The 27,793-nt window shown below is 42.6% G+C and overlaps 1 protein-coding gene across 2 annotated transcripts in view; it reads left to right on the top strand.

Moving 5' to 3' along the window:
* LOC110508036 (voltage-gated potassium channel subunit beta-1) overlaps positions 1-27,793 on the top strand; it is a 303,976-nt gene that overhangs the window by 227,195 nt on the left and 48,988 nt on the right. For both annotated transcript variants that reach the window (XM_036964964.2, XM_036964965.2), the window contains exon 3: positions 8,526-8,563. In XM_036964964.2, the coding sequence (XP_036820859.1) occupies positions 8,526-8,563 (38 nt within the window). The remainder of the gene's footprint in view (positions 1-8,525; positions 8,564-27,793) is intronic.

Raw genomic sequence — 27,793 nt, 5'->3', positions numbered from 1 at the left:
TTCACTAGAGTCTATACACTGACACATTCACTAGTCTACACACTGACACATTCACTAGTCTACACACTGACACATTCACTAGAGTCTACACACTGACATATTCACTAGTCTACACACTGACACATTCACTAGTCTACACACTGACACATTCACTAGTCTACATACTGACACATTCACTAGTCTACATACTGACACATTCACTAGAGTCTACACACTGACACATTCACTAGAGTCTACACACTGACACATTCACTAGAGTCTACACACTGACACATTCACTAGTCTACACACTGACACATTCACTAGTCTACACACTGACAAATTCACTAGAGTCTACACACTGACACATTCACTAGAGTCTACACACTGACACATTCACTAGAGTCTACACACTGACACATTCACTAGTCTACACACTGACACATTCACTAGTCTACACACTGACACATTCACTAGAGTCTACACACTGACACATTCACTAGAGTCTACACACTGACACATTCACTAGAGTCTACACACTGACACATTCACTAGAGTCTATACACTGACACATTCACTAGAGTCTACACACTGACACATTCACTAGAGTCTATACACTGACACATTCACTAGAGTCTACACACTGACACATTCACTAGAGTCTACACACTGACACATTCACTAGAGTCTACACACTGACACATTCACTAGAGTCTACACACTGACACATTCACTAGAGTCTATACACTGACACATTCACTAGAGTCTACACACTGACACATTCACTAGAGTCTACACACTGACACATTCACTAGAGTCTACACACTGACACATTCACTAGAGTCTATACACTGACACATTCACTAGAGTCTACACACTGACACATTCACTAGAAGCTACACACTGACACATTCACTAGAGTCTACACACTGACACATTCACTAGAGTCTACACACTGACACATTCACTAGAGTCTACACACAGACATTCACTAGAGTCTACACACTGAAACATTCACTAGAGTCTACACACTGACACATTCACATTCACTAGAGTCTACACACTGACACATTCACTAGAGTCTACACACTGACACATTCACATTCACATTCACTAGAGTCTACACACTGACACATTCCCTAGAGTCTACACATTGACACATTCACTAGAGTCTATACACTGACACATTCACTAGAGTCTACACACTGACACATTCACTAGAGTCTACACACTGACACATTCACTAGAGTCTACACACTGACACATTCACTAGAGTCTACACACTGACACATTCACTAGAGTCTATACACTGACACATTCACTAGAGTCTACACACTGACACATTCACTAGAGTCTACACACTGACACATTCACTAGAGTCTACACACAGACATTCACTAGAGTCTACACACTGACACATTCACTAGAGTCTACACACTGACACATTCACATTCACTAGAGTCTACACACTGACACATTCACTAGAGTCTACACACTGACACATTCCCTATAGTCTACACATTGACACATTCACTAGAGTCTACACACTGACACATTCACTAGAGTCTACACACTGACACATTCACCAGAGTCTACACACTGACACATTCACTAGAGTCTACACACTGACAATGAATGAACTATAGAAGGGTACATTCTGAAGAGCTTCACTGTGTATGACATGTTTGGTAGCTCTGTGGGTTACTTTGTGTAGTTGTCAGCTAAGGGCTTGGTGATTGGTTGTATATTGGATGCATGCTGTGAACTGCAGACTACTCTTCAGGTAGGCGGTGCTTAGTCTTCCCAGAAGAAAAACAGACAAAAATGAGCTAATTCGCCAACACTGGCACTTTTATGTCAGATATACATTAAATAAGTGGACTATTCTTGTTCAATAAAGAAGATAAAATGAAATGGTGTTTTGATTCATGGCCAATCTCTGCTCTCGGTACAGTACACTGCAGTCCTGAATTCCGCTGATACAGTGTTTTGATAGATTGAACGAATCAATATGAGAAATCCCTGCTAAGAATGAACTGCCCCGTCGTAAATGTACAATTACCAAACCGGTTAGCGTTTAGACATCCAGTCGATTTACGGTTGTTCTGCGGGACGGTCGATAAGTACCTCACTGCGGTTCTGGCTTTCTCCATTGCTAATTGGCTGAGAGGGAGGACACAAAGTGTGTGTGTGTGTGTGTGTGTGTGTGTGTGTGTGTGTGTGTGTGTGTGTGTGTGTGTGTGTGTGTGTGTGTGTGTGTGTGTGTGTGTGTGTGTGTGTGTGTGTGTGTGTGTGTGTGTGTGTGTGTTTTCCTCATGCTACTTGGCTAGTAAAACAGGCAACAGAAGTGAGGGAGAAATTGATCAGTGTAAACTGATCCATCAACACTTTCTGACCTGGTATTTTTAGATCAACTCCCATCCTCTCTCCTGTGTCTCCTGTGTCTCCCTGGTGTCTCCTGTGTCTCCCTGGTGTCAGCTGTGTCTCCTGTGTCTCCCTGGTGTCAGCTGTGTCTCCTGTGTCTCCTGTGTCTCCCTGGTGTCAGCTGTGTCTCCTGTGTCTCCCTGGTGTCAGCTGTGTTTCCAGTGTCAGCTGTGTGTCCTCTGTCTCCTGTGTCTCCCTGATGTCAGTTGTGTTTCCTGTATCTCCCTGGTGTCAGCTGTGTCTCCTGTGTCTCCCTGGCGTCAGCTGTGTCTCCTGTGTCTCCCTGGTGTCAGCTGTGTTTCTTGTGTCTCCCTGGTGTCAGCTGTGTTTTGTGTATCTCCCTGGTGTCAGCTGTGTCTCCTGTGTCTCCGGTATCTCCTGTGTCTCCTGTGTCTCCCTAGTGTCAGCTGTGTTTCCAGTGTCAGCTGTGTCTCCTCTGTCTCCTGTGTCTCCCTGATGTCAGTTGTGTTTCCTGTATCTCCCTGGTGTCAGCTGTGTCTCCTGTGTCTCCCTGGCGTCAGCTGTGTCTCCTGTGTCTCCCTGGTGTCAGCTGTGTCTCCTGTGTCTCCCTGGTGTCAGCTGTGTTTTGTGTATCTCCCTGGTGTCAGCTGTGTCTCCTGTGTCTCCCTGGCGTCAGCTGTGTCTCCTGTGTCTCCCTGGTGTCAGCTGTGTCTCCTGTGTCTCCTGTGTCTCCCTGGTGTCAGTTGTGTCTCCTGTATCTCCCTGGTGTCAGCTGTGTCTCCTGTGTCTCCCTGGTGTCAGCTGTGTCTCCCTGGTGTCTGCTGTGTCTCCTGTGTCTCCCTGGTGTCAGCTGTGTCTCCCTGGTGTCCGCTGTGTCTCCTGTGTCTCCCTGGTGTCAGCTGTGTCTTCTGTGTCCCCCTGGTGTCAGCTGTGTCTTCTGTGTCTCCCTGGTGTCAGCTGTGTCTCCTGTGTCTCCTGTGTCTCCCTGGTGTCAGCTGTGTTTCCTGTGTCTCCCTGGTGTCAGCTGTGTCTCCTGTGTCTCTCTGGTGTCAGCTGTGTCTCCTGTGTCTCCCTGGTGTCAGCTGTGTCTCCTGTGTCTCCCTGGTGCCAGCTGGAGGAGGGGTTATCAGAGTTTGGGACGGTCAATCATACATACCATACAGCTGTAGTGTAGCTGGTCTGTAGACGGGGGAAGAAGGGACAGTGTAATGGAATGTTTCTACTTGTATTAAAAGGGAACAGAGTGTGTTTGTGTTAGTTAGCGGGACTGGGCTGGTTCACAGAGCAGACAGGTGGAGGTGGGCAGTAGGACAGGACAGGGCTGGTTCTCAGAGCAGACAGGTGGAGGTGGGCAGTGGGACAGGACTGGGATGAGGTCTGAGAGCAGACAGGTGGAGGTGGGCAGTGGGACAGGACAGGGCTGGTTCTCAGAGCAGACAAGTGGAGGGGGCAGTGGGACAGGACAGGGCTGGTTCTCAGAGCAGACAGGTGGAGGTGAGCAGTGGGACAGGACAGGGCTGGTTCTCAGAGCAGACAGGTGGAGGGGTCAGTGGGACAGGGCAGGGCTGGTTCTCAGAGCAGACAGGTGGAGGGGTCAGTGGGACAGGACAGGGCTGGTTCTCAGAGCAGACAGGTGGAGGGGTCAGTGGGACAGGACAGGGCTGGTTGTCAGAGCAGACAGGTGGAGGGGGGCAGTGGGACAGGACAGGGCTGTTTCTCAGAGCAGACAGTTGGAGGGGGCAGTGGGACAGGACAGGGTTGCGTCTCTGGTAAATGATGGAAGCAGACATCCTGGAAAAAAAGCTTAGTCATCGCAATCGCCATGGCCCTCGTCTATTCTATTTTTCAATTGTGTGTTGTAGTGTGCGTGTGGCTAGTGCTTATCTGTTCCCTCTGACCTCTAGTGAGGAGGATCTAACACACAGCCCCCCAAAGAAAAATACATTAACAAAAAAAAATGGCCTTTATTAGTCCTGTATTAATGGACCGATACACTTCTGTACCGCTGGGCACATTCTGTATTTATTTCTGCATCTACACTTCGGCAAAAACATCGGTAATATAGTTAAGAACAGTATCTTGCAGGATTCAATAGTTGGAATTGTAAGAGTTGTTGTCCTGTCCCCTCCTCTGCGATCGGCAAAGACCCAAAATATCCACCTCAAATTCATTATTTTTCTTGATCAAATAACATAGAAAACAATCACTTTTTGTGTCACTTAGAAATGTCCCTGTTTTTGAAAAAAAAAAAATCAGAAATACTGTGTAGACATTGTTCATGTTGTAAATGACGATTGTAGCTGGAAACGGCTGATTTTTAATGGGATATCTACATAGGCGTACAGTGGCACATTATCAGTAACCATCACTCCTGTGTTCCAATGGCACGTTGTGTTAGTTAATCCAAGTGTATCATTTTAAAAGGCTACTTGATTATTATGAAACCCTTTTGCAATTACTGTATGTTAGCACAGCTGGAAACTGTTTTTCTGATTGAAGAAGCAATAAAACTGTCCTTCTTTAGACTAGTTGAGTATCTGGAGCATCAGCATTTGTGGGTTCCATTACAGGCTCAAAATGGCCAGAAACAATGCACTTTCTTCCGAACCTCGTCAGTCTATTCTTGTTCTGAGAAATGAAGGCTATTCCAATGCGTGAAATTGCCAAGAAACTGAAAGTCACATACAACACTAGGTACTACTCCCTTCACAGAACAGCGCAAACTGGCTTTAACCAGAGTAGAAAGAGGAGTGGGAGGCCCCGGTGCACAATTGAGCAAGAGGACAAGTACATTAGAGTGTCTAGTTTGAGAAACAGATGCCTCACAAGTCCTCAACTGGAAGCTTCATGAAATAGTACCAGCAAAACACCAGTCTCAACGTCAACAGTGAAGAGGCGACTCCGGGATGATGGGCTTCTAGGCAGAGTTGCAAAGAAAAAGCCATATCTCAGACTGGCCATTAAAAAGAAAAGATTGAGATGGGCAAAAGAACACAGACACTGGACAGAGGAACTCTGCCTAGAAGACCAGCATCCCGGAATCACCTCTGCACTGTTGACGTTGAGACTGGTGTTTTGCGGGTACTATTTCATGAAGCTTCCAGTTGAGGACTTGTGAGGCGTCTGTTTCTCAAACTAGATACTCTAATGTACTTGTCCTCTTGCTCAATTGTGCACCGGGGCCTCCCACTCCTCTTTCTATTCTGGTAGGTATTACAACTCTGTAATATCTACTTTTCTCCACTCTGGAATATCTATATTCTCCACTCTGCAATATCTATATTCTCCACTCTGTTAGGACCTATATTCTCCACTCTGTATTATCTATTTTCTCCACTCTGTTAATACCTATATTCTCCACTCTGTAATACCTATTTTCTCCACTCTGTAATATCTATTTTCTCCACTCTGTTAATACCTATATTCTCCACTATATTCTCCCCTCTGTTAATACCTATATTCTCTACTCTGTTAATACCTATATTCTCCACTATTTTCTCCACTCTGTTAATACCTACTTTCTCCACTATATTCTCCACTCTGTTAATACCTATTTTCTCCACTATATTCTCCACTCTGTTAATACCTATATTCTCCACTCTGTAATATCTGTTTTCTCCACTCTGTTAATACCTATATTCTCCACTATATTCTCCACTCTGTTAATACCTATATTCTCCACTCTGTTAATACCTATATTCTCCACTATTTTCTCCACTCTGTTAATACCTACTTTCTCCACTATATTCTCCACTCTGTTAATACCTATTTTCTCCACTCTGTTAATACCTTTATTCTCCACTATTTTCTCCACTCTGTTAATACCTATATTCTCCACTATATTCTCCACTCTGATAGTACCTATCTTCTCCACTATTTTCTCCACTCTGTTAATACCTACTTTCTCCACTATATTCTCCACTCTGTTAATACCTATTTTCTCCACTATATTCTCCACTCTGTTAATACCTATATTCTCCACTCTGTAATATCTGTTTTCTCCACTCTGTTAATACCTATATTCTCCACTATATTCTCCACTATGTTAATACCTATATTCTCCACTATTTTCTCCACTCTGTTAATACCTATTTTCTCCATTATATTCTCCACTCTGTTAATACCTATATTCTCCACTATATTCTCCACTCTGTTAATACCTATATTCTCCACTCTGTTAATACCTATATTCTCCACAATTTTCTCCACTCTGTTAATACCTATTTTCTCCATTATATTCTCCACTCTGTTAATACCTATATTCTCCACTCTGTTAATACCTATATTCTCCACTATATTCTCCACTCTGTTAATACCTATATTCTCCACTATATTCTCCACTCTGTTAATACCTATCTTCTCCACTATATTCTCCACTCTGTTCGTACCTATATTCTCCACTATATTCTCCACTCTGTTAATACCTACTTTCTCCACTATATTCTCCACTCTGTTAGTACCTATATTCTCCACTCTGTTAATACCTATTTTCTCCACTCTGTAATACTTTCCTCCACTCAAGTTAGCAGCAATAGTTTCATTGTTGAATTTGGCAGTGCTGCTCCTCCTTCTCCATGTTGGTGTTTTAAGGTGTTCCTATTACTAGGCTTGGGCGACATACCAATATACTGGGTATATTGAAATATTCCCCTGTATGGTGCAGGAATGGTATGAAGAAATTATCATCTGGATACCACCCAACCCCAACTACTACCACTGTGTCTAAAACCCCTAAATATTACCCCTGTCCATAGCAACTGTACATCCATACCTCAGGTTAGGAGTGTGATAAAACGTCTTTACAGGTTCATGAGTTAGCCTTCTGTCTGACCTGTCTTTGGTATTTAGAGGGCTGTCATGAGTATGGGATTGCATGCATGTATACACACACACACACACACACACACACAGACACATACACACACACACACACACACACACACACACACACACACACACACACACACACACACACACACACACACACACACACACACACAGACACATACATACCCACACACACATACACACACACACACACACACACACACACACACACACACACACACACACACACACACACACACACACACACACAGAAACACACACATATACACATGCACACTCACAAGTACCCCCCCCCCCCCACACACACACACACACACACACACACACACACAGACACATACATACCCACACACACATACACACACACACACACACACACACACACACACACAGACACATACATACCCACACACACATACACACACACACACACACACACACACACACACACACACACACACACGCAGACACACACACACACACACACACACACACACACACAGAAACACACACATATACACATGCACACTCACAAGTACCTCCCCCCACACACACACACACACACACACACATACAGACACACACACACACACACACACACACACGCAGACACACACACACACACACACACACACACACACACACACACACAGACACATACATACCCACACACACATACACACACACACACACACACGCAGACACACACACACACACACACACACACACACACACACACACACACACACACACACACACACACACACACACACACACACACACACACACACAGACACATACCCACACACACATACACACACACACACACACACACACACACACACACACGCAGACACACACACACACACACACACACACACACACACACACACACACACACTGTATGCACACTGCTTGCATGCTGTTCTCCTGACAGGGCAGATTTGTACCGGCAGCTTATTCTGTCTGGGCTCAGTGCTGTTGCCTCAGAGGAAAGGCCTGTAGGAATTACTCCCTCTGACATCCCAGTCCCAGCCTTTAACATGTGTTTAGTAACTGTCAACACAACGTTTGGGACTCTGCCAATGGCATGTAAAGTGTTGGACTGAAATAGGTGCCCGGTACTGTTTCTATTGATGTGCCGGTACTCATCAATACTTTTGAGCTAATATTCGATAAGAGGAACAGGATCTGGAGCAGTATTGAGCTCCTACCTATGTCAAGGACTGGGCAGTGATGTACATGCAGGAACCACAGTTTCCCCGATACTGTGATGCTACAACCTCTAACAGCTACCTCTGTCTCTGTTTCAGGTACCTGGGTAACGTTTGGTGGTCAGATTACAGACGAGGTAAGACCATCATTTCCTAATATTTTTTTCTAGGTGGTTTCATGGAGACAGGAAATGGATACAGTCTTTAACCTCTGGTTTCTACTGCTCTACATCTACTCTTATCTTCAGCAGACACAAAGTTAGTTATGTGTTTCAGAGTGTACTCGCTGTAAAATCTCTGCGTGCCACTTTAGATGTGTGGTAGGGCCAGCCTGCCCTGCGGTCTGCGTAATGTAGTCCCCTTAGCTACGGCACAGAGAGAGAGACACAAGGACAGAGAGAGAGACTCAGGGACCAAGAGAGAGACACAGGGACAGAGCACGGTGGCTAGGAAAAACTCCCTAGAAAGGCCAAAACCTAGGAAGAAACCTAGAGAGGAACCAGGCTATGTGGGGTGGCCAGTCCTCTTCTGGCTGTGCCGGGTGGAGATCATAACAGAACATGGCCAAGATGTTCAAATGTTCATAAATGACCAGCATGGTCAAATAATAATAAGGCAGAACAGTTGAAACTGGAGCAGCAGCACGGCCAGGTGGACTGGGGACAGCAAGGAGTCATCATGTCAGGTAGTCCTGAGGCATGGTCCTAGGGCTCAGGTCCTCCGAGAGAGAGAAAGAAAGAGAGAAAGAGAGAATTAGAGAGAGGACACTTAAATTCACACAGGACACCGAAAGATAGATAGATAGATAGATAGATAGATAGATAGATAGATAGATAGATAGATAGATAGATAGATAGATAGATAGATAGATAGATAGATAGATAGATAGATAGATAGATAGATAGATAGCGACAGAGAGAGACACACAGGGACAGAGAAAACGTTGTCTCTGTGGGAAGTTGAAGGTTGTATAAATAGATCCTTGCTAGAACACCCTACATGGCCCTACATTAGTATGTGTATTTATTATGGATCCCCATTAGTTCCTGCCAAAGGAGCAGCTACTCTTCCTGGGGTTTATTATGGATCCCCATTAGTTCCTGCCAAAGGAGCAGCTACTCTTCCTGGGGTTTATTATGGATCCCCATTAATTCCTGCCAAAGGAGCAGCTACTCTTCCTGGGGTTTATTATGGATCCCCATTAGTTCCTGCCAAAGCAGCAGCTACTCTTCCTGGGGTTTATTATGGATCCCCATTAGTTCCTGCCAAAGAAGCAGCTACTCTTCCTGGGGTAAAGCAAAATGTAAACAGTTGTAAAAAACAAATTCAACATTACACAACATTCGCAAAATATTTCACAACACATTAAGTTAGCCCTCGGGCTCTTACACCTCTACCACACAAAATCTGGGTACATTTGAATTTTTAACTAGGCAAGTTAGTGAAGAACAAATTCTTATTTACAATGACGGCCTAGGAACAGTGGGTTAACTGTCTTGTTCAGGGGCATAACGACAGATTTTTACCATGTCAGCTCGGGGATTTGATCCACCAACCTTTCGGTTACTGGCCCAAAGCTCTGACCACTAAACTACCTGCCGCCCCACTACACATGTGTGTATAATGCGTCTGTTATTGTGTGTGTGTATGCATGTGTCTGTGCCTATGGCTTCACAGCCCCCACTGTTCCCTAAGGCGTATTTTTATCTGGATTCTTAATTGAATTTTACTGTTTGCATGAGGTACTTGTGGAATGTGGAATAGAGTTCAATGTAGTCATGGCTCTAGTAGTACTGTTGTGACCAAAAGTTTTGAGAATGACACAAATATTAATTTTCACAAAGTCTGCTGTCTCAGTTTGAATGATGACAAATTGCATATACTCCAGAGTGTTATGAAGAGTGATGAATTGCAATTTATTGTAAAGTCCCTCTTTGCCATGCAAATGAACTGAATCCCCAAAAAACATTTCCACTGCATTTCAGCCCTGCCACAAAAGGACCAGCTGGCATCATGTCAGTGATTCTCTCGTTAACACAGGTGTGAGTGTTGACGAGGACAAGGCTGGAGATCACTCTGTCATGCTGATTGAGTTCGAATAACAGACTGGAAGCTTCCAAGGGAGGGTGGTGCTTGGAATCATTGTTCTTCTTCTGTCAAGCATGGTTACCTGCAAGGAAACATGTGCCGTCATCATTGCATTGCACAAAAAGGGCTTCACAGGCAAGAATTTTGCTGCCAGAAAGAGTGCAACCATTTTTCGGATCATCAAGAATTTCAAGGAGAGTGGTTCAATTGTTGTGAAGAAGGATTCAGGGTGCCTAAGAAATTCCAACAAGCACTAAAGTTGATTCAGCTGCAGGATCGGGGCACCACCAGTACAGAGCTTGATCGGGAATGGCAGCAGGCAGGTGTGAGTGCATCTGCACGCACAGTGAGGCAAAGACTTTTGGAGGATGGCCTGGTGTCAAGAAGGGCAGCAAAGAGGCCACTTCTCTCCAGGAAAAACATCAGGGACAGACTGATATTCTGCAAATGGTACAGGGATTGGACTGCTGAGGGCTGGGTAAAGTCATTTTCTCTGATGTATCCCCTTTCCGATTGTTTGGGGCATCCGGAAAAAAAGCTTGTCCGGAGAAGACAAGGTGAGCGCTACCATCAATCCTGTGTCATCCCAACAGTAAAGCATCCTGAGACCATTCATGTGTGGGGTTGCTTCTCAGCCAAGGGAGTGGGCTCACTCACAATTTTGCCTAAGACCACAGCCATGAATAAAGAATGGTTCCAACACATCTTCTGAGAGCAACTTCCCTCAACCATCCAGGAACAGTTTGGTGATGAACAATGCCTTTTCCAGTATGATGGAGCACCTTGCCATAAGGACAAAGTGATAACTAAGTGGCTCGGGGAACAAAACATTGATATTTTGGGTCCATGGCCAGGAAACTCCTCAGGCCTTAATCCCATTGAGAACTTGTGGTCAATCCTCAAAAGGCGGGTGGATGAACAAAAACCCACAAATTCTGACAAACTCCAAGCATTGATTATGCAAGAATGGGCTGCCATCAGTCAGGATGTGGCCCAGAAGTTAATTGGCAGCATGCCAGAGCGGATTGCAGAGGTCTTGAAAAAGAAGGGTCAACAATGCAAATATTGACTCTTTGCATCAACTTCATGTAATTGTCAATAAAAGCCTTTGACACTTATGAAATGCTTGTAATTATACTTCACTATTCCATAGTAACATCTGACAAAAATATCTAAAGACATTGAAGCAGCAAACGTTGTGGAAATTAATATTTGTGTCATTCTCAGAACTTTTGGCCTCGACTGCACTCTGTGCATTGTCTGACTACCTGAACTGTCGTCCAGGTGTGAAAAAACTAGGGCCTGTAAAGTCCGCCTTGTTAATAGTGCTGTTATTAAGAAGGCAGAGCAGGGCTTTATTATGGACAGACTTCTCCCCATCTTAGCTACTGTTGTATTAATATGTTTTGACCATGACAGTTTTCAATCCATGGTTACTCAAAGTAGCTTAATCACCTCTACTTGCTTAATTTCCACATTACTTATTACAAGATTTAGTTGAGGTTTAGGGTTTAGTGAATGATTTGTCCCAAATGCAATGCTTTAAGTTTTTTGAAATATTTAGGACTAACTTATTTCTTGCCACCAATTCTGAAACTAACAGCAGCTCTTTGTTAAGTCTGAGCCCTCTCCTGTACTCCCTGTTCACCCACGACTGCGTGGCCACGCACGCCTCCAACTCAATCATCAAGTTTGCGGACGACACAACAGTGGTAGGCTTGATTACCAACAGCGACGAGACGGCCTACAGGGAGGAGGTGAGGGCCCTCGGAGTGTGGTGTCAGGAAAATAACCTCACACTCAACGTCAACAAAACTAAGGAGATGATTGTGGACTTCAGGAAACAGCAGAGGGAGCAACCCCCTATCCACATCGATGGGACAGTAGTGGAGAGGGTAGTAAGTTTTAAGTTCCTCGGCGTACACATCACAGACAAACTTAATTGGTCCACCCACACAGACAGCATCGTGAAGAAGGCGCAGCAGCGCCTCTTCAACCTCAGGAGGCTGAAGAAATTCGGCTTGTCACCAAAAACACTCACAAACTTCTATAGATGCACAATCAAGAGCATCCTGTCGGGCTGTATCACCGCCTGGTACGGCAACTGCTCCGCCCACAACCGTAAGGCTCTCCAGAGGGTAGTGAGGTCTGCACAACGCATCACCGGGGGCAAACTACCTGCCCTCCAGGACACCTACACCACCCGATGTCACAGGAAGGCAGGAAGGCCATAAAGATCATCAAGGACAACAACCACCCGAGCCACTGCCTGTTCACCCCACTATCATCCAGAAGGCGAGGTCAGTACAGGTGCATCAAAGCTGGGACCGAGAGACTGAAAAACAGCTTCTATCTCAAGGCCATCAGACTGTTAAACAGCCACCACTAACATTGAGTGGCTGCTGCCAACACACTGACTCAACTCCAGCCACTTTAATAATGGGAATTGATGTAAATTGATGTAAAATATATCACTAGCCAATTTAAACAATGCTACTTAATATAATGTTTACATGCCCTACATTATTAATCTCATATGTATATGTATATACTGTACTCTATCATCTACTGCATCTTTATGTAATACATGTATCACTATCCACTTTAAACTATGCCACTTTGTTTACATACCCTACATTACTCATCTCATATGTATATACTGTACTCGATACCATCTACTGCATCTTGCCTATGCCGTTCTGTACCATCACTCATTCATATATATTTATGTGCATATTCTTTATCCCTTTACACTTGTGTGTATAAGGTAGTAGTTTTGGAATTGTTAGGTTAGATTACTCATTGGTTTTTACTGCATTGTCGGAACTAGAAGCACAAGCATTTCGCTACACTCGCATTAACATCTGCTAACCATGTGTATGTGACAAATAAATTTGATTTGATTTGATTTGAAGTCATTTCAGTTGCTGTAATAGCTGACGTGTATAGTGTTGAGTCATCCGCTTACATAGACTAACTGGCTTTACCCAAATCCAGTGGCATGTCGTCAGTAAAGATTGAAAAAAGTAAGGGGCCAAGACAGCTACCGTGGGGAATTCCTGATTCCACCTGGATTTTGCTGGATAGGCTTCCATGAAAAAACACCTGCTGTGTTCTGTTAGAAAAAGCATTCTTTATCCACAATATAGCAGGGGGTGTAAAGCCATAACACATACAGTGCCTTGCGAAAGTATTCGGCCCCCTTGAACTTTGCGACCTTTTGCCACATTTCAGGCTTCAAACATAAAGATAAAAAACTGTATTTTTTTGTGAAGAATCAACAACAAGTGGGACACAATCATGAAGTGGAACGACATTTATTGGATATTTCAAACTTTTTTAACAAATCAAAAACTGAAAAATTGGGCTTGCAAATTTTATACAGCCCCCTTAAGTTTAATACTTTGTAGCACCACCTTTTGCTGCGATTACAGCTGTAAGTCGCTTGGGGTATGTCTCTATCAGTTTTGCACATCGAGAGACTGAAAGTTTTTCCCATTCCTCCTTGCAAAACAGCTCGAGCTCAGTGAGGTTGGATGGAGAGCATTTGTGAACAGCAGTTTTCAGTTCTTTCCACAGATTCTCGATTGGATTCAGGTCTGGACTTTGACTTGGCCATTCTAACACCTGGATATGTTTATTTTTGAACCATTCCATTGTAGATTTTGCTTTATGTTTTGGATCATTGTCTTGTTGGAAGACAAATCTCCGTCCCAGTCTCAGGTCTTTTGCAGACTCCATCAGGTTTTCTTCCAGAATGGTCCTGTATTTGGCTCCATCCATCTTCCCATCAATTTTAACCATCTTCCCTGTCCCTGCTGAAGAAAAGCAGACCCAAACCATGATGCTGCCACCACCATGTTTGACAGTGGGGATGGTGTGTTCAGCTGTGTTGCTTTTGCGCCAAACATAACGTTTTGCATTGTTGCCAAAAAGTTCAATTTTGGTTTCATCTGACCAGAGCACCTTCTTCCACATGTTTGGTGTGTCTCCCAGGTGGCTTGTGGCAAACTTTAAACAACACTTTTTATGGATATCTTTAAGAAATGGCTTTCTTCTTGCCACTCTTCCATAAAGGCCAGATTTGTGCAATATACGACTGATTGTTGTCCTATGGACAGAGTCTCCCACCTCAGCTGTAGATCTCTGCAGTTCATCCAGAGTGATCATGGGCCTCTTGGCTGCATCTCTGATCAGTCTTCTCCTTGTATGAGCTGAAAGTTTAGAGGGACGGCCAGGTCTTGGTAGATTTGCAGTGGTCTGATACTCCTTCCATTTCAATATTATCGCTTGCACAGTGCTCCTTGGGATGTTTAAAGCTTGGGAAATCTTTTTGTATCCAAATCCGGCTTTAAACTTCTTCACAACAGTATCTCGGACCTGCCTGGTGTGTTCCTTGTTCTTCATGATGCTCTCTGCGCTTTTAACGGACCTCTGAGACTATCACAGTGCAGGTGCATTTATACGGAGACTTGATTACACACAGGTGGATTGTATTTATCATCATTAGTCATTTAGGTCAACATTGGATCATTCAGAGATCCTCACTGAACTTCTGGAGAGAGTTTGCTGCACTGAAAGTAAAGGGGCTGAATAATTTTGCACGCCCAATTTTTCAGTTTTTGATTTGTTAAAAAAGTTTGAAATATCCAATAAATGTTGTTCCACTTCATGATTGTGTCCCACTTGTTGTTGATTCTTCACAAAAAAATACATTTTTATATCTTTATGTTTGAAGCCTGAAATGTGGCAAAAGGTCGCAAAGTTCAAGGGGGCCGAATACTTTCGCAAGGCACTGTACGTGTTTCCATCAGTAGACTGTGATCGATAATGTCAAAAGCCGCACTGAAGTATAACAAAACAGCCCCCACAATATTTTTATTAACAGACATTTGTGTTAGTGCTGTGCTTGTTGAATGTCCTTCCCTATGAGCATGCTGAAAGTCTGTTGTCAATTTGTTTACTGTAAAATAGCATTGTATCTGGTCAAACACCAGACATATTACTATGTATTCCCAAAAGGTTACTAAGGGTTGGTAACAGGTTGATCGGTTGGCTATTTGAGCCAGTAAAGGGGTCTTTATTATTCTTAGGTAGCGGAATTACTTTTGCTGCCCTACAAGCCTGGACCTCTCCTCTCCTGTTCTTTTGCTCCTCTTTTGTTCTCGCTTGCTCTCTCTCTCTCTTTCTCTCTCTCTTTCTCTCTTGCTCTCTCCTGCGCTCTCTCTCTCACTCTCTCGCTATCTCTTGCTCTCTCTTTCTCTCTTGCTCTCTCTCTCTCTCTCTCTCTCTCTCTCTTGCTCTCTCTCTCGCTCTCTCTCTCTTGCTCTATCTCTCTCTTGCTCTCTCTTGCTCTATCTCTTGCTCTCTCTCTCTCTCGCTCTCTCTCTCTTGCTCTATCTCTTGCTCTATCTCTTGCTCTCTCTTGCTCTCGTTCTCTCGCTCTCTCCTCCCTCTCCTCCCTCTCCCTCTCATGGTGTTTTCCACTCTCTCGCACATCGATGCAACTTCACACTCTGCAGTAGTACTAACACTCAGTGTACCTGTGAAATTGACATTTTGTTGCATTCTTCATGTACTTGTTTCCTTGTTTCAGTTTGACAAATGTGTCCACAGTAGCTATAGTTATATGACTCCATAGATAGTCAGTGACTTTTGGTGGTGATTTGATTTTAAAACCAATTGCCTAAACTTTATTTAACTTAGGCTTAAATTGAAAATATGCCAAACAGGAGTGGCAATATTGTCCGTTATTATCCTAATTTTCCATCCAAGTTGTCAGACCCTGGTGGCTTGCCATTGTTGCTAGACAACAATATATATTGTTTTGTTACTATGTATTTCATAATTTGGTCAGAAATACTTGGATGTGTAGTGTCAGCATTTGTTGCTGGCATATCATGCCTTATTTTGCTAATCTTGCCAATTAAAAAATGATTAAAGTAGTTATCTAGTAGCAATATAAGTGGGTTTTGTGATTACTGAGCCATCAGATTCAACAAATGATGGAGCCGAGTTTGTCGTTTGCCCAAAATGTCGTTTAATTTCATTCAAATCAAATCAAACTTAATTTGTCACATGCGCCGAATACAACATGTATCACCTTACCGTGAAATGCTTACTTACAAGCCCTTAACCAACAGTGCAGTTCAAGAAAGAGGGAGAGGGAGCGAGATGACAGTTATCAAAGTGATTAAGAAGGCTGTTGTATTTCTCCAATTACATCATCTGACCCTCTCCCTCTCTCTCTCTCTTTCTTTCTCTGTCTCTCTCACTTTCTCTCTGTCTCTTTCTTTCTCTTTCTCTCTCTCTCTCTTTGTCACTCTGTCTCCCTCACTTTCTATCTCTCTCTGCCTCTCTCTCTCTCTCTCTCTCTCTCTCTCTCTCTTTTTCTCTCTCTCTCTCTCTCTGTCTCTCTCTCTCTCTTTCAATTCAAGGGGCTTTATTGGCATGGGAAACGTGTTAACATTGCCAAAGCAAGTGAGGTAGATAATATACAAAAGTGAAATAAACAATAAAAATTAACAGTAAACATTACACATACAGAAGTTTCAAAACAATAAAGATTGTCTTTCTCTCTCTGTCTCTCTCTTTGTCTCTCTCTATCTCTCTCTCACTTTCTCTCTAGCTCTCTGTCTCTCTCTCTCTCTCTCTCTCAAATCAAATCAAACTTTATTGCGCCGAATACAACAAGTGTAACCTTACTGTGAAATACTTACAAGCCATTAACCAACCGTGCAGTTCAAGAAGAGTCAATGTAAATAATCCGGTGGCCATTTGATTAATTGATCAGCAGTCTTATGGTAGAAGCTGTTAAGGAGCCTTTTGGTCCTAGACTTGACGCTCTGATACCGTTTGCCGTGCCGTAGTAGAGAGAACAGTCTATGACTTGGGTGGCTGGAGTCTTTGACAATTTTTGGGGCTTTCCTCTGACAGCGCCTAGTATATGGTATACACAGTGCCTTGCGAAAGTATTCGGCCCCCTTGAACTTTGCGACCTTTTGCCACATTTCAGGCTTCAAACATAAAGATATAAAACTGTATTTTTTTGTGAAGAATCAACAAGTAGGACACAATCATGAAGTGGAACGACATTTATTGGCTATTTCAAACTTTTTTAACAAATCAAAAACTGAAAAATTGGTTGTGCAAAATTATTCAGCCCCTTTACTTTCAGTGTTGTCGTGCCCTCTTCACATCTGTCTTGATGTGTTTGGACCATAATAGTTTGTTGAAGATGTGGAAACCAAGGAACTTGAAGCTCTCGACCCACTCCACTACAGACCCGTCAATGTTAATGGGGGCCTGTTCGGCCCGCCTTTTCCTGTAGTCCACGATCAGTTCCTTTGTCTTGCTCACATTGAGGGAGAGTTTGTTGTCCTGGTACCACATGGTCAGGTCTCTGACCTCATTCCCTATAGGCTATCTCATCGTGGTCAGTGATCAGGCTTACCATTGTTGTGTCATCAGCAAACTTAATGATGGTGTTGGAGTTGTATTGTCCATGCAGTTGTGGGTGAACAGGGAGTACAGGAGGGGACTAAGCCGACGTGAGTGTTACGGGTGGTAATCATTTAGGCAGGTTACCTTAATTTCCATGGACACAGGGACTATGGTGGTCTGCTTGAAACATGCAGGCATTACAGACTCGGGCGTCAGAGCGTCAGAGCCGGTGTAGTAGGATTCATCCTGTATTTATGCTTTGCTTGTTTGATGGTTCAGGACTTCAGGTTCAGGACTTCTTATAAGCGTCCAGATTAGAGTCCCGTTCCTTGAAAGTGGCAGCTCTAGCCTTTAGCTCGATATGGATGTTGCCTGTAACCTATGGCTTCTGGTTGGGATTATGTACGTACGGTCACCCTGGGGGCGACGTCGTCGATGCACTTATTTATGAAGCCGATGACTGAGGTGGTATACTCCTCAATGTCATTTGATTAATCCCGGGAATATATTCCAGTCTCTGCAAGCAAAACAGTCCTGCAGTGCAGCGTCTGCGTCATCTGACCACTTCCTTATTGAGCAAGTCACTGATACTTCCTGCTTCAGTTCTTGCTTTTAAGCAGACATCAGGAGAATAGAATGATGGTCTTCTTCTTTTTATTCAGTTTAGTCACATGATTTCTCCTTTTGCAGTACGTTTGCTAATCGGTTGTGCAGCCAGACCTATTTCCTATTAATTTTTCCTCATCCCTTTCAACCATACAATTTTTTAATTCCTCATCAATCCGCAGGGATTTTTCAGTTTTTACAGTCATTTTCTTAATGGGTACCTGCTTATTAGTGAGATGATCAATTTCATGAAAGTTCTCTTCATTACGCACCACGGACCAACAAATACTCTTTACATCAACAACATCGGAATCGCTACAAACGTATTGTATGACCTCTTAGAAATTATAGTAGGCCCAGCCTCTGGAACTTTGGTTTATCTAGTATGGCTACTCTATTGTGATCACAACATCCCATGGATTTGAATACTGCTTTAAAGAAAATGTCTGCAGCATTAGTAAAGATGTGATCAATACATGTTGATGATTTCATTCCTGTGCTGTTTGTAACTACCGTGGCAGGCACTACAGTGGTACCTCCTTTAAAAGTTGCGTCATACTGCAGCACATACTGCTGCAGCATTCTGTGGCACATCATTTCATTCTCAGACATTTTTTTTGTTACTGCAAGGTATTGCTAGTTTGACCACCAGAGAGCCTCTTTGAGAAGCGTTTGATAGTATTCCGTATTGGCATTACCAGAGAATTTAAAACCTTTTTCGTAATAACATAGTATATGGGATTGATTTTAAGAAATTTGGCTTAATTAATTTAATTAATATTATGGTGCTTCTATTCATAGAAAAACAAAAAATGAATTCCGTTAGGTTAGGATGGTATGGAAAATATGACGATGTACAACATGACGGTCGGGAGTAGGCTACAGGATTGGAGGATTCTAAATTGTTTGCCTTCATTAGACAACTTTGTTGCAATGTTTCTGTAAATCAGTGACATTTATACCCATAGTAATTTGTTATGGATCCAAAACTAAATCAACATTTGCATTCTGAAAGAGTATTTTTTATCATTATTTTATTAACAAAATGTGTTTATTTGTTTATTAGGCTACTTTGCAGTCTACAATACATACTGTAGTAAACATTGGAAAATGCCTAATTCCTTACATAAGGGAGAGCAGGCCTTGTCTGTACTACAGAATGCAGGGCACGCGGGGGGACTGGTGTTATTTCATAGTTGTGATGTCTTCACTATTATTCTACAATTTAGAAAATAGTAAAAAATAAAGAGAATTCCTTGAATGAGTAGGTGTGTCCAAGCTTTTGATTGGTACTTGCTGAATTAATTGTAATAATATTAAGGTGTTTCTATTCCATGAAAAACGAAACCCTCTTGGTTTCCGTTGGGATGGAATGGAAAATACGCTCTGCATTTTGAAAGAGTATTTTTTAATCATTATTCTATTAAATTAACAAAATGTGTTTATTTGTTTATTAGACTACTGTGCAGTATACAATGCATACTGTAGTAAACATGGGAAAGTACCTAATTCCTTACATAATGGAAAGCAGGCCATGTCTGTACCACAGAATGCAGGACACGCGGGAGACCAGGGTTCAAATCCCCGTTGGGGAGAAAGGAGTAGGTTGTCCTTGTAAATAGGAATTTGTTCATAACTAACTTGCCTAGTTAAATAAAGGTTACACTATGAGCATTACATTTCTGCACCCTAATTTTCAAATTCTTGTCTAACCAATATCCAAACGGAGATTAAGTGAAATATAAACATCTGCATTTGAATGTTCTTTTTTTCCATTATTTTATTTTATTAACAAAAGCATAAAGATGTTGATGAAGAAATACTGTACTGCTGTTTTTAGTTAGAAATGTAACACTTGGGGGGTGGGGGGTACTGTCACACCCTGACTTTAGATATCTCTGTTTTCTATATATTTTGTTTAGGTCAGGGTGTGACTAGGGTGGGTACTCTAGGTTTTTGTATGTCTAGGGTTTTTTGTATGTCTAGAGTTTTGTATGTCTAGGAGTTTTGTATGTCTATGTTGGCCTGATATGGTTCCCAATCAGAGACAGCTGTTTATTGTTGTCTCTGATTGGGGATCATGTCTAGGCAGGCCTTTTTACCACTTTCTGGTGTGGGATCTTGTCTATGTGTAGTGCCTGTCAGCACTATATTGTATAGCTTCACGTTTCGTTTGTTATTTTGTTCGGTGTTCATTCTTTTAATAAAGAGAATGTACGCATACCACTCTGCGCCTTGGTCTCCTTCATACGACGACCGTGACACAAAGCTGGCGAGACATTCAATAACTTCATCTTCACAGACGAATCAACCGTTTCCCCTTGAGCAATTTGCTCAAAATTGCTACAAAAGAAAGGAAGAAGATCAAGAAGATTAATTAACAAAGCATAAAGATGTTGATGAAGAAATGCTGTTTTGAGTTAGAAATGTAACACTTAAGCATCAACTACATTGCAAGTTGAGGGATTTTCACAACAGTAGCCGGTCTTTAAAAAGCCTGTTGTCCTGCTAATAGGAATAATTTGCATGATTGGCTACATTTTTTTATTTTAACCACAATGTCACACATCATTTGTTATGCTTGTGAAAAACTAATAATAATACTTTTCCCCCTTTCCACGTTAAAGATTCCAATTGATAAAGTGTTTTTAGCCACAATCGGTCCCAACCCCAATTAATACATTTGGGCACAGTCGATAGCGTGCTGGACTTCGGGCTAGAATGTTGAGGGTTCAAAACCTGCTCCCTGCTTGCTATAACGACTGAGTTTGATACACCTGGTATTGGATATGTGTCACGCCCTGACCTGAGATATCTCTGTTTTCATTATGTTTTGGTTAGGTCAGGGTGTGACTAGGGTGGGTACGCTAGTTTTTGAATTGTCTAGGGTTTTGTGTATGTCTAGGGTTTTTGTAGGTCTAGGTGATTTGTATGTCGATGGTGGCCTGATATGGTTCCCAATCAGAGGCAGCTGTTTATCGTTGTCTCTGATTGGGGATCTTATTTAGGTAGCCATTTCCCTTTGGTGTTTGTGGGATCTTGTTTATGTGTAGTTGCCTGTCAGCACTCGTTTGTATAGCTTCACGGTTCGTTTTGTTATTTTGTTAGTTTGTTCAGTGTTCATTCTTTAAATAAATAAGAATGTACGCATACCACGCTGAGCCTTGGTCCGATCCTTATAACGAACGTGACAATATGGCTGAAAAAAAACTTCCTAATTAGCGATTTTCGTAAATTAACTTTGTCAAAAATATATGCACAATCGTTTGTCTCTACAATAACTAACATATTCCTCTCAATTGTAAATGTTTTGCTTCACTCGTTATGACGTTATAACTACATACATTTGCTTATCCATAATGTGTTGTCAGCCATCTTTGCTGAAGTCACCAGGGACGGGTGGTCCTCTTCAAATTCCTCATTGGAACCACTCGATATGATTGATCATATAAAAACCTTGGGACCCAAATGCATAACGAGTGCTCTAACTCCCCCTTGTGGTGGTCTGGAGCAATGAAGCCGTGATGCTGGGTACCTCTAAGTCCGACGGTGTAAGATCGCAACTTTTAAAAGAGGAACCACTGTAGTTACAGTTCGAAGCTTTCTCTTGAGTGGGCAGCCTGATGAAAACCAGTAAATATTTAAATCACCCAGAAAATATACCTTTCTGTTGATATCACACACATTATCCAGATACTGACTGTTAGCAGTTGGTGGTCTATAGCAGCTTCCCACCAGAACGGGCTCTAGGTGAGGCAGATGAACCTGTAGAAATATTACTTCAACAATATTTAACATGAGAGCCTCTCTAATATTTACAGGAATGTGTTTCTGAATATAAACAGCAACACCTCCGCCTTTGGCATTTATTTTCTGTAAATGTGATAACCATGTATTGCTATCACTGTATCATCAAAGGTATTGTCTAAGTGAGTTTCAGTGATTGTCAGAATAACAATATAATCTGTTACTAGAAATTATTGATTTCATGAACCTTGTTTATTAAGCTACATATGTTAACGTGGGCTATTTTTAAACACTTTTCTGGGATGCTTGACTGTTTTCATTGTTTTTACTGGGAAGCTTAGTAGAGGTATACATGCTCATGTTATTTATGTTAGTGCAGGGTGAGCTGCACACAGTGGACTTCCTACTAGGACACACCGCCTCAGTGCTGACAGTATCAATCTGGTTCATAAGCACATGATTACTGCATACAACAGCTGTGGGATCAGCAGAGGCATTCAGGTCAGTTAGAGGGACATAAATTATGTTCCTTACATTGTGTCTTCCAGCTCCCCCTGGGATAATGTACATTTGCTGAAGCATTATGACAACACAATGGTTGGGATTAAATGAGCCGGGTTTGGGTCATTGACCCCTCTGTCACACACACGTGTGCTGTGGAAACATACAGACAGTTCTGCAGAAGGGACATCCCACCATGTGCATGTACACGCACGCACGCACACACGCGCACACACACACACACACACACACACACACACACACACACACACACACACACACACACACACACACACACACAGGCTTGCTTTTAGACAACAGCATCCCTGTCCCCATTGCCTGTTCCTCCCATCTCCTTGTTCAGTCAACCCTGCCTTGGGTCCCATCCAGTGTCCATGTCTGTCCCCCAGCCCCTAAACCCACTCATACTCTGTGACACACGACACATTAACACACAATCACAGCTGTCCCTGCCTTAGGACCCATCCGAAGCACGTACTTACCCTCCCGATCATCACGAGCTCCCATCCACAAACCATGCCATTGGGTTCAAAAGAATCCCTGCCTCTTCGGAACTACCCTGTTCACCCCTATAAGCATAGCAACAACCACAAGCCATACCTAAAGCCCCATCCAATCCCTCTGCCCTCGTCCTTGTCTTCTCTGAACACTCTCTCCTTGATTCACCATCTCCATAGTAACCAGAGACTCTTTATGTCTTATATGCCTTCAACCTGGGTGGCTCGAGACCTGAATGTTGTTTGGCTGACAGTCGTGGTATATCAGACCGTATACCACGTGCATGACAAAACATTTATTTTTACAGCTCTAGTTACGTTGGTAACCAGTTTATAAAAGCAATAAGGCACCTCGGGGGTTGGTAGTGTGTGGCCAATATTCCATGGCTAAGGGCTGTATCCAGGCACTCCGCATTGCGTCGTGCCTAAGAACAGCCCTTAGCCGTGGTATATTGGCCATATAGTACACCCCCTTGTGCCTTATTGCTTAATTAGACCCTGCCCTAAGGTTTGAGTGGCTCTATGCAACACCCTTAAACAACTGCCTAATTAAGAAAACATTATTCTTTAAGGGAAATCCTTAAAGTGTCTCTCCTTGAAGTATAGTTTTGTGTTTAAGGAGACTATGTGTGTGCCAGTACATGGAAAAAAAAGACTGTTGTGTCCAATTAATTGATTGTGTTGATGAGGGAGGATGGCATATTTGACTGTTATGATAGGATGATGGTTGTTGAAAATGTCAATGAATGTTGAAAAGTGTACCAGATCATGTTCCAACACCCTAAAGATATCATCCAGGTATCATCTATAAAACAATGGGCATTTTGTCAAGGCTGTCAACTCCCAGTCTGCCATATAAATGTCATAAGCCAGAGAGAACGTCTTACCCATCGCTGTCCCACCAATCTCTAGGTCGTGTTGGTAATTGAATGTGAAATCATCATTTTTTTTAAAGCCAAATTGTTAGAGCTGTAGGAGGTGTGAGTATGATCTCTCTGGATCAGGATATCTCCAGAGTCGACAGCTGCCAAGACTGATGAGATGTCTATGTTGGTGAATAAGTATGCATGTGCTGGGACTGGAATGGCGTGGACTCTATGAAGTGGTATGTGTTCTTAAGGTAACTGGGGTGCCTTTGTGAGATGGGATTGAGGAAGTAGTCAATGAATTCAACTGCTGGTGAGGACTCACTCCCACAGTCTGACACAATCAGTCTTCCCTTTCAGGACTTCAAAAGGGACTGTCCAGGTATCTGGTGCTTGATGGATCTTAGAGAGGAGATAGACGAGTCTCTGGGTGGGTCTGGTCCATCTAGATATTCCCTTTTGTCTACAGTATGTGTAATGCATTTATTTCCCTAGAGGTCTGCCATTATTTGTTCGCTTCAAAGAGGTACAGCTGGTTTCCATTATTATTATCTTGGAGACTTTGTCTGCTGGTTTTCCATTATTATTATCTGGGAGACTTTGTCTGCTGGTTTTCCATGATTATTATCTGGGAGACTTTGTCTGCTGGTTTTCCATGATTATTATCTTGGACTTTGTCTGCTGGATATCCATGACTATTATCTTGGACTTTGTCTGCTGGTTATCCATGATTATTATCTTGGACTTTTTCTGCTGGTTTTCCATGATTATTATCTTGGATACTTTGTCTGCTGGTTTTCCATGATTATTATCTTGGACTTTGTCTGCTGGTTTTCCATGATTATTATCTTGGATACTTTGTCTGCTGGTTTTCCATGATTATTATCTTGGACTTTGTCTGCTGGTTTTCCATGATTATTATCTTGGACTTTGTCTGCTGGTTTTCCATGATTATTATCTTGGACTTTGTCTGCTGGTTATCCCTGATTATTATCTTGGACTTTGTCTGCTGGTTATCCATGATTATTATCTTGGACTTTGTCTGCTGGTTATCCATGATTATTATCTTGGACTTTGTCTGCTGGTTATCCATGATTATTATCTTGGATACTTTGTCTGCTGGTTATCCATGACTATTATATTGGACTTTGTCTGCTGGTTATCCATGATTATTATCTTGGAGACTTTGTCTGCTGGTTATCCATGACTATTATCTTGGACTTTGTCTGCTGGTTATCCATGATTGTTATCTTGGAGACGTTGCCTGCTGGTTCTATGGTTATGTGTTTGTGTTTCCCTCATTTGGCTATGGCTTGTTAGGGGTTAAGGGTTAGAGGTTAGGGGTTAGGGATTAGAATTTAGGGGTTGTCTTTCTTCTAATGTCATGTTATATAGTGAGGTATGGGAGTCTCTGATCATTAGTGTGTTGGTTTTGATGAGGTTATGGTGGAGGTATGGGAGTCTCTGATCATTAGTGTGTTGGTTTTGATGAGGTTATGGGAGTCTCTGATCATTAGTGTGTTGGTTTTGATGAGGTTATGGTGGAGGTATGGGAGTCTCTGATCATTAGTGTGTTGGTTTTGATGAGGTTAGAGTGGAGGTATGGGAGTCTCTGATCATTAGTGTGTTGGTTTTGATGAGGTTATGATGGAGGTATGGGAGTCTCTGATCATTAGTGTGTTGGTTTTGATGAGGTTATGGTGGAGGTATGGGAGTCTCTGATCATTAGTGTGTTGGTTTTGATGAGGTTATGGTGGAGGTATGGGAGTCTCTGATCATTAGTGTGTTGGTTTTGATGAGGTTATGGTAGAGGTATGGGAGTCTCTGATCATTAGTGTGTTGGTTTTGATGAGGTTATGGTGGAGGTATGGGAGTCTCTGATCATTAGTGTGTTGGTTTTGATGAGGTTATGGTAGAGGTATGGGAGTCTCTGATCATTAGTGTGTTGGTTTTAATGAGGTATGGGAGTCTCTGATCATTAGTGTGTTGGTTTTGATGAGGTTAGGGTGGAGGTATGGGAGTCTCTGATCATTAGTGTGTTGGTTTTAATGAGGTATGGGAGTCTCTGATCATGAGTGTGTTGGTTTTGATGAGGTTATGGTGGAGGTATGGGAGTCTCTGATCATTAGTGTGTTGGTTTTGATGAGGTATGGGAGTCTCTGATCATTAGTGTGTTGGTTTTGATGAGGTTATGGTGGAGGTATGGGAGTCTCTGATCATTAGTGTGTTGGTTTTGATGAGGTTATGGTAGAGGTATGGGAGTCTCTGATCATCAGTGTGTTGGTTTTGATGAGGTTAGGGTGGAGGTATGGGAGTCTCTGATCATTAGTGTGTTGGTTTTGATGAGGTTATGGTGGAGGTATGGGAGTCTCTGATCATTAGTGTGTTGGTTTTGATGAGGTTAGGGTGGTGGTATGGGAGTCTCTGATCATTAGTGTGTTGGTTTTGATGAGGTTATGGTGGAGGTATGGGAGTCTCTGATCATTAGTGTGTTGGTTTTGATGAGGTTAGGGTGGTGGTATGGGAGTCTCTGATCATTAGTGTGTTGGTTTTGATGAGGTATGGGAGTCTCTGATCATTAGTGTGTTGGTTTTGATGAGGTTATGGTAGAGGTATGGGAGTCTCTGATCATCAGTGTGTTGGTTTTGATGAGGTTATGGTGGAGGTATGGGAGTCTCTGATCATTAGTGTGTTGGTTTTGATTAGGTATGGGAGTCTCTGATCATTAGTGTGTTGGTTTTGATGAGGTTATGGTGGAGGTATGGGAGTCTCTGATCATTAGTGTGTTGGTTTTGATGAGGTTATGGTAGAGGTATGGGAGTCTCTGATCATCAGTGTGTTGGTTTTGATGAGGTTATGGTGGAGGTATGGGAGTCTCTGATCATTAGTGTGTTGGTTTTGATGAGGTTATGGTAGAGGTATGGGAGTCTCTGATCATCAGTGTGTTGGTTTTGATGAGGTATGGGAGTCTCTGATCATTAGTGTGTTGGTTTTGATTATTTTCCGAATTGGTACTGATATTGTCTGTTGTTTGGGTTCCATCTAGATGGGGCAGTGAATGGTAGGGTCAAGTAGTCAGATGTATAATCAAAATAGGCTAGTAGTTTGAGAGATACCCAGGTTGACATTTATATATAAATAAATATAAATAAATACAGTCTTGCCTAGTTTTAAAAAAAGGTCAAATAAAAATATAAAGAAATACAGGCAGCCATTTTGAATGAGTATCATATTTAGAAGAGTTGGTCAGATTACACACACAACACACAAACACAGGAAAAACTTGTGTGATTTAAAATTGTTTTGAGTGGTGTAGTAGGAAAGTCTCACAGCAGCTCCAACACCTCATCACCTTCAGAGTATACGAACACACACAGCACCTGTTGTCGAGCAGGGGGCTCTGTGTAGTCTATTTGTGTTTGTGAACAGAGCCCCAGGACCAGCTTGCTTAGGGGACACTTCTCCAGGTGCATCTCTCTGTAGGTGATGGCTTTGTTATAGAAGGTTTGGGAATATCTTCCTTTTTAGGTGGTTGTAGAATTTATCGTCTCTTTTCTGGATTTTGATCATTAGCGTGTATCGGCCTCATTCTGCTCTG

Source organism: Oncorhynchus mykiss, chromosome 27 (genome assembly GCF_057628025.1).
Source record: "Oncorhynchus mykiss isolate SJ-2025 chromosome 27, ASM5762802v1, whole genome shotgun sequence".
NCBI lineage: Eukaryota > Metazoa > Chordata > Actinopteri > Salmoniformes > Salmonidae > Oncorhynchus > Oncorhynchus mykiss.
The sequence above is the reverse complement of the archived record's forward strand: the minus strand, read 5'-3'. Positions and strand labels throughout refer to the sequence as shown.